This window comes from Aotus nancymaae, unplaced genomic scaffold (genome assembly GCF_030222135.1).
Source record: "Aotus nancymaae isolate 86718 unplaced genomic scaffold, 86718_ANA_hifiasm-v0.15.2.pri h1tg000089l, whole genome shotgun sequence".
Classification (NCBI taxonomy): Eukaryota; Metazoa; Chordata; class Mammalia; order Primates; family Aotidae; genus Aotus; species Aotus nancymaae.
This window is the reverse complement of record NW_026988504.1, coordinates 1578971-1586905: the sequence shown is the minus strand read 5'-3', so window position 1 is coordinate 1586905 and position 7935 is coordinate 1578971. Positions and strand designations below refer to the sequence as shown.

Genomic DNA, 7935 nt, shown 5'->3' with positions numbered 1-7935 from the left:
TGCAGACGGAGGGCTCACGCGGCGCAAACATGGCCCCCGCCGGGTGACTCTGGATCCAGCGCCTGCGCAGCGGGGTGGCCACGGGGTGCAGGTTCAGGGCCAGGGGCCGGGCCTCCTGGGGATTGGCAGGGCGCCCGCCGCGGTCCAGTGAGCCTGGGGCCGGTCCCCGGGCGGTGGCCCTCGGCGCCGCGCTCCGGTCTGGGGAGGGAAGGACGCCAGAGTCCCGGGTAAGGGGAGGGGGCCTTGGAGCACCCGCGCGTCCCCAAGCCGGGCCCACCACGCTCGGCGCCCCTGCGCGGCCGCTTTAAGGTCCCGGGCCCACCTCCGTCGCTGGGGGCGTGGCCTAGCGGTCCCGCCCCCGGGGCGCGCGCGCGCATTGGCTGTGCGGGGTGCGGGCGCGCGGGCGGCGCTTTGAACCGGGCGCGGGGCGCTGCGGGCCGGTCCGCGTCGGGGTCGTGCCCGGGTCGGGCTGCAGTCGGGCTGGAGTTGGGCTCTTCTGGGCCATGGCGGCCGAGGCGCGCGTGTCGCGCTGGTACTTCGGGGGACTTGCCTCCTGCGGGGCCGCCTGCTGCACGCACCCGCTGGACCTGCTCAAGGTGAGGCCGGGGCGCGGGGCGCGGGGCGGACGGGACTCCGGCGTCGCCGAGGCGCCTGCAACCGCAGCAGTCCGGCCCCACGCGCACGGGGATCGCTGCGCCCGGGAGCTCCGCCAGGAGAGCGCGAGGCGGCGCCCGACGCGCTGGTGACTGAGCCGGGGTGGCGGATCCCGGGTGGCCCTCGGCTGGTGGCCGCGGATCTCGAGGCCTTAGGGGCGCAGCCGCGCTCCCCGGGTTCCCAGCCGACTTCCCAGTTCTCGGCAGGTGGCATTCAGCCCCAGCTCTGCACTTTAATACCTGGTGACCTTGGGCGAGTCACTTGGCCTCTCTGAGCCAACCACCCCTATACATTCAAGGACACGCCTTCCTCCTGGTTGAAAGTTATGGTGGGGAGTTCTGTGAGGTGGCACCTGGAGACTGTGCTGGCACACCCAGGGCGTGGGCCAAGCCGCCATCCCCCTAGGGGTACTTAGCACGCTTCCGGACGTGGTCCTGGGCAAGTGGGGTGACCCGATGCCCCTGATTTCGGCCGCTTCCTCCAGAGAGCTGGGCGGGGACTGGAAGTGATATTAGGACCAGCACACCCCCAGGAGACCCGCACGCGTGTGGTCCTGGCCCTATGAGATTGGGCATTTCTCAGCACGTTATGGGGCAAAATAAGACACAGCTGGTCTTGTTTCCCAGGGACAGCCAAGGGGCGTTGTTTTCTGACCCTGCCTTGCCACAGAGAACAAAGAAGAAAGGGCCTGAGGCTTTGCACAGTCCGCCCAGTGGGCCCTGCCCTGTGAACCCGGCTGTGGTCGCTGGGCAGCCGCCTGGCTGGGGGACTTTTATTTTAGCAGGCTGCCCAGGGGACGTGTATTTCAGCAGTCTTTGAGTGGATTGGCTTTACTAATGAGTAAAAATGCTGGCCAGTGCGTGATGGCCAAGTGAGCAGATGTGGGTGTCTGGGGCACCTTTGACCTAGATTGTCCTGGGAGAGGCCTGCACAGCTCCCAGGCCACAGGCAGCCAGGGCCAGGGAGATGCGGTCACAGGACAGGAAGGCGCTGGCGTGGCCAGGAGGAGCCCTTCCTTGGCATCTGGCTCTTCCTTTCCTCCTGGGTGCCATATAGGTGCCCCCCAGGACCTCTCCTACAGGCCCTCTGGGTGTTGAAGGCTGCCCCCGCCTGCCTGACCACTGTCCAAGGCCCCTCTGGGCTTCACTGCCCCTTGGCCCCACCCCACCAGGTGTTCTTTGGCTGCAGAACAGTGCAAGGGGAGGCAGGGAAGGCTTTCCGGTGGAGGCGGGACTGCCCTCTGGCCTGGGAGGGCGGGAGAAGCCGCTGGCTGCTGACAGCAGATGGGGCTGTGGGCAGGGCGCGTCCCTGAGGACTGCTCGCCAGAGCTGTCCACCTGGCCGTTCAAAAAATGGTTGTAAAGCTTCTTGATCACTTTGTCCCATGTCCCTACTGTCGGTTCTGGCCTGGACAGGGGCTGCTGCCTGTGTGGGCACCGGGTCCTCAGGCCCAGCCCCTCTGTTCTACCAGGTCGCACAGTGGGAGGCCCCTCTCTGTCCCCACCCATCTTTGCCACCCCCTGGGCATGCATGACAGGGGCCATGCATGTGGAGGTCACACTGAGTGGTGGACGGGTTTCTCTGGGGTCAGTGCTGGGGGCGGGATCCAGGAGCTGAGATCCTGGGCCAGGTGCTGGCCTTCCTGTCTGGCCCTGGCCCACCCCTCTTCTGCCTGGAGCTCTCAGCTGGCCAGGCTGGGAGGCAGAGGTCTTGTGAGTGGTAGAGGCCAAGGAACGGGGAGGTTGTGGGACTGACAGTCCCTGTGTGCCTGCCCACAGCTTCTAGGTGCTTTGTGGAGGAGGCCACTGTGCCCGGTGCCAGCCACACTGTCCCTGGCCCGCTGCTGAACTGCTGCCTTTCAAGGCCTTCTCTGGCCACCTCCTCAGTCTCCTACAGTCCTGCAGGCTCCCTCGCCGTTTCTGAGCCCCCGGAAATGTCTGTCTCTCTTGAGATGGGGTGTGGTGGATAAAAAGTAGGGCTCTGGGGTCTCCTCGCTGGGCCCAAATCCTGATGGCACCAGCAGGTGCATGACCTCTCCGTGACTCAGTTTCCTCATCTGCAGAAGGCGAATGGCAAGGCCCTGTGGCCAGTGCAGCAAGGATTCGGGTGGTGCATGGGCCATGCGTGGGGCACTCGGGGCTCGCGGGCTCTCTCAGCTCAGTGTCCACCGCTGTGGTTGCTGGTAGAAAGCAATGGTGTGAGCTGGTTCCAGGCACCGGTGTGGAGTCCCCAGGCAGGGCCCGTGGGAGGCCTTATCACTGCCCCCTGCCTCAGTTTACCCCTCCATATGGACCTGGCACCGATCCCTCGGGGTCACTGTGGGGTCTGAGCGCGCTCCCTCCCGCAGGTGCATCTGCAGACGCAGCAGGAGGTGAAGCTGCGAATGACGGGCATGGCGCTGCGGGTGGTGCGTGGCGATGGCATCCTGGCGCTCTACAACGGCCTGAGCGCCTCGCTGTGCAGACAGGTGCGTGGAGGGTGCCAGCCTCGGGCTTCCACATCCCCTCGGGGCTCCCAGACTGGGGCCTGGTCCCATGGTGGATGTCGGAGCTACTTCCATCCCCTTTTCAAGACTTTCTGCAAGGACCGACCCACAGGGCCCAGAGAGCTAGTGATCCCGGGGTGGACCTTCCACGGACATCAGCCCAGTTCTCAGGGCTGGGCCTGAGACTGTCACTTGCCAGTGGGGAAACTGAGGCCCAGGGAGGGAGAGAGCAGGGTGCAGCTCTAGATTTGTGAACTGGCTCAGCCTCAAGCTGACCCAGTGGCCTTGGGAAGGCCCCTCAGGTCCCTGTGGCCCGTTGGGCTGAGGGGGTCCCTGGCTGGGCCACGGTGGTGAGGCTGCAGGGTGTGGGGCGTGCCTGCCCCTCCAAGCCGGGCCCTTCTCCCCAGATGACCTACTCCCTGACTCGGTTCGCCATCTACGAGACTGTGCGGGACCGGGTGGCCAAGGGCAGCCAGGGGCCCCTCCCCTTCCACCAGAAGGTGCTGCTGGGCTCCATCAGCGGTGAGCGGCTGGGCGGGCAGGGCGAGGGGTGGCCGGGGTCTGTGGTCACCGAGTGTCATCACTGGCTGTCTCTGGGGTTTGTGTCACTGCAGGTTTGGCTGGAGGCTTCGTGGGGACTCCCGCGGACTTGGTCAACGTCAGGTTGGTCCCCTACCCCACCTGCAAGGTCAGGGGCTTCTTGTCACCAGACAGACCAGGGCGTGCCGGGGTCACTGGCAGGGTGGGGTCAGCCTGGAACAAGCCACTTGGACCCTGGTGTCCTGGGCATAGGAGGGCAGGTGTCCGAGCCCCGGCATGCCCCGTCCTGGCAGCCCTGCTGACCAGCGTGAGCCTCCCGGCTGCCCGTGGGGCTCTGCCAGGGCTGCCCATGCCCCGAGGCCCGCCTGCCCCTCCCACCACCTCTTCTGTTTCAGGATGCAGAACGACATGAAGCTGCCCCAGGCTCAGCGGCGCAAGTGAGTCACAGGCGGCCCTGCCTTCTCGGGGTGGTTGGGGTGCAGGAGGCTTATGCTGGAGCGGACCCCCGGCCGCTCTGCCATGACCTAGTGAGGACTCCAGCAGGCCTCGGTGGCTGTGTGGTCCATGGAGGGGTCCTGACAGCTGTTCTGGACCTGTGGGTTCTTCCTGCAGGGAGAGGCTTGTTGGACTAGGGGCTGGGCCTGTTTGCACCCCAGGGGGGTGAGTGCGCAGGTGGAGCCCCCAGGTGTGGAGAGATTGCGCTCCACAGAAACGCCCAAAGGAGGCACTTGCCCTGCCCAGCACAGCCTGGGGTCTGCCCCAACTGCAGCGTGAGCTGTTTGCCCACCCCTTCCGAGGACCCCTGGGGAAGAGTTTCTGGCTTCTGGCTGTGCACGCAGACCGTCCCCCCAGGATCGCAGGAGGCTGGCAAGCAGGAGCCTGCATGCTAAGAGCAGTGCCCAGCCGGGGACTCTGCTGGAGAAGATGGACCCTTCCCGCGAGGGCAGGCGGGGTTGGCGGGGTGGCTGTGGGATGGCAGCACCAGCCTCCGATGTTCCCACGGAGGGGTCCTCGGGCCCATGAAGCTTCTGCTTCCTCAAGAACTGCCCGGCCTGCCATGGGGCCCGGGAGGCCCCTGGTGGTCAGGAGGAGCCTCATGTGGCCATTCCGTGTCCCCGGCAGCTATGCCCACGCACTGGATGGCTTGTACCGCGTGGCTCGTGAAGGTGAGGGGCAGGCGCTGTGCACAGGTCGGGGGTGGGGCTGGGCACCATGGGATTTGGGCAGAGCACCTGGCCTCACCCCTGGCCTCACGCCTTCCTCGTGCAGAGGGTCTGAGGAGGCTGTTCTCGGGCGCGACCATGGCATCCAGCCGAGGGGCCTTAGTCACCGTGGGACAGGTAGGTCTCCTGTGTAGGGTGGGCATGGGCAGCACTGCAGCCTCTGACCTCCATCTTCAGAGGGGTCATAGAACAAGGCAGTACGCGCCGAGACTACTGGGGAGCCACCAGCTGTGCCCTTGGGGGGGCGGGGGCGGGGGCATGGGAGGGTCAGGACCGCAGCCGTGAAGGGCCTCAGCAGGTCCCTGTCTGGGTCTCATGGACGGAAGGAGCAGGTACTTGGCCATCGTCAGGCGGTGTCGCTTGGGGCCCTGCGTGCTTTCCCTGAGCTGGGGACCACCCCACAGCCCTGACTGTCCCTGTGCCCCTGCAGCTGTCCTGCTATGACCAGGCCAAGCAGCTGGTCCTTAGCACCGGGTACCTGGCTGACAACATCTTCACTCACTTTGTTGCCAGCTTCATTGCAGTAAGTGGCAGGAATGACTGGGGTGGGCATCCTTGGGCCGGCCTTGGGAGCTGAGGGCACCCGGGCTGGGGTGAGGGTGCCTCGGGCATCTGGCAGTGCCTCCTGGGGCTCACAAGTGGGCGCCGGGGCTTTGGGAGCTCGTGGGTTGGCCTGCTGCCCCCGCCAGCATGTTACTGGCCTGCCCGGGAATCAGGTCAAGGGGCTCTTTCGGGACTGGCCTGCGGGTGGGATTCGGTGATGGTGCCAAGGGTACCCGACGGGCCGCTGATGATGAGCCCCCTCCCCAGGGTGGATGTGCCACGTTCCTGTGTCAGCCCCTGGACGTGCTGAAGACCCGCCTGATGAACGCCAAGGGGGAGTATCAGGTGCGTGGGGTCCCACCTGTGCCCTCGGGCTGCCCAGCCCAGCAAGTCCCCTCACCTCTGCGGGGCGTGGATACTTGCCCTGGGGACCTGGGGAAGGGTGTCCCCACCGTGGCCTCCCTTCCAGCTGACTGTCTGCACAGCCCTTGGCCTTGGGAGAGGGGGCGTGGCTTTGAGCACCTCTGCCTTGCCTTTGTTTTAAATAACCTCTCCTGGTCTGGCGCAGTGGCCCATGCCTGTGACCCCAGCACTTTGGGAGGCAGGCGGGTCTCGAGTCCAGGAGTTCAAGACCAGCCTCGGCAACATGCTGAAACCTCATCTCTACCAAAAATCAAAAAATTAGATTGTTCCTTAATCCCAGCCTCTTGTGTAGACACAAGAGGCTGAGATAGGAGAATCCCTTGGGCCCAGGAGGTCCATGCCACAGTGAGCGGAGATTGTACCACTGCATTCTAGCCCGGGTGACATAGAGTGTTTTTTAAACAAAAGTTTTTTTTTTTTTTTGAGACAGAGTCTCGCTCTGTCGCCCAGGCTGGAGTGCAGTGGGGCAGTCTCAGCTCACTGCAACCTCTGCCTCCCGGATTCAAGTGATTCTCATGCCTCAGCCACCCAAGAAGCTGGGATTACAGGCATGTGCCACCACGCTTGGCTAATTTTTGTATTTTTAGTAGAGACGGGATTTCGCCACGTTGGCCTGGCTGGTCTTGAACCCTTGGTCTGAAGTGATCCGCCCACCTCAGCCTCCCAAAGGGCTGGGATTACAGGCGTGAGCTCCGCGCGGCCAGAGCATTTCCTTGGCAGAGAAACAGAGGTGGTGCTGCTCACAGAAGTGCTCTGGCCTCCTGCCTCGGGCTCCCGCCAGCTCCATGGTGCTTCCACGTTTGCAGAGCCCCAGCCCGTTTCCCGCTCGTCTCCCTGACCCTGCCGTGCCTCCTCCGTGGTTCTCGTGGTTCTGTTCACACAGCCCCCTCCACCCCCAGGCTCTGGTTTTACCGCATCAGCAGGCAGGGCGGCCGCTGACCTGGCCAGGGCCTGCAGGCCTGTGGTCACCCGGTACCAGCCAGCAGCCGCAGCTCACACACACCCCACGCCCCGTGTTCAGAGTGCACAGGCCGGGGTGCCTGGCCGGTGCCTGGGAGGGGATCTTCGTGGCTTTTTGGGTGAGAAGAGCCTTTTTTATCATTTCACTGCATTTCCCGCAGGGCGTTTTCCACTGCGCCGTGGAGACAGCGAAGCTCGGGCCCTTGGCCTTTTACAAGGTGCGGTGGGGTGAGGGTGGGGGTGGCAGCGGCTCGGGTCCCTTCGGGCTCTGCGTCTCTGATCTCCCCGTCTCCTTCCAGGGCCTTGTCCCAGCTGGCATTCGCCTCGTCCCCCACACTGTGCTTACCTTTGTGTTTCTGGAGCAGCTTCGCAAAAACTTTGGCATCAAAGTTCCGTCCTGACCGGCCATGGGAATGGCTGGGCCACCAGGCCAGCAGAGCTAGACCCTTCCAAAGAGTCCCCAAGTGTCAGCACCAATCCCAGCGCCTGCTCCTGGGGCCACGGCCTCCCTGCAGGCCCCTGCTGTGTGCCCCCCACCCCAGGCTTGCTGGCTCCTCCTGGCCTCGTCCCCTTCCTGCTGTAGCTGCACTCCCACCCCTGCTCTGGCTCCCAGGCTTGGTAACAGAGGCCACCAGAGGCTGGTTTCCTCCCCATCCTGGGCTGGGGGGAGGGGTGTTATTCCTGCCTCCTGCCCTGAGGCCCAAAGCAGCATCTTCCAGCACGTTCCATCGAGGACTTGGGTGGTGGGGGTATGGCGCCCCCTGGTGGCTGCTCACCGAAGTGCAAGCCATGCACTGTGTCCGCTGAGAGGGGCCAGACCTTCCACCTCCTCCGGCAGCTGCAACTCCAAGACCCCGCTGCTGGGTCCCACCCACGAACAAACGACGCAGACCACAAGCGAGTGCCTGGAGGGAGGGACCCGGAGTGGTTCTGGAGCCATCGCGAGTGAGGGTCGAGGGCCACCGAGGGCCACCCCCACCCGCCCCGCAGTGGCGTTAACAGTTTTGCCAAAGCCTCTCTGCCCCGCAGCAGGCGGCCTTCGTCTTCAGGGATCGTGCCTGCGTCCCTCAGGCCCTCGCCCTCCCGCTCGGCTCCCTGGGGGAATGGC

The 7935-nt window shown here is 65.0% G+C and overlaps 1 protein-coding gene across 2 annotated transcripts; it reads left to right on the top strand.

The window, feature by feature from the left end:
• The first annotated feature begins 219 nt into the window (after positions 1-219).
• On the top strand, positions 220-7631 carry SLC25A10 (solute carrier family 25 member 10). Of its 2 annotated transcripts, none has more exons than XM_064369532.1 (11): positions 220-227; positions 3001-3120; positions 3546-3660; positions 3753-3801; positions 4074-4115; positions 4801-4844; positions 4948-5018; positions 5332-5424; positions 5712-5789; positions 6989-7045; positions 7127-7631. In XM_064369532.1, exons 2-11 carry the CDS (start codon positions 3037-3039, stop codon positions 7226-7228), a joined length of 735 nt encoding a protein of 244 aa, XP_064225602.1. In that variant the 5' UTR covers positions 220-227; positions 3001-3036; the 3' UTR covers positions 7229-7631. The 2 variants fall into 2 exon arrangements, with proteins under 2 accessions (XP_064225602.1, XP_012308152.1); XM_012452729.3 differs by lacking the exon at positions 220-227 and adding an exon at positions 504-596.
• Positions 7632-7935: the final 304 nt, after the last annotated feature.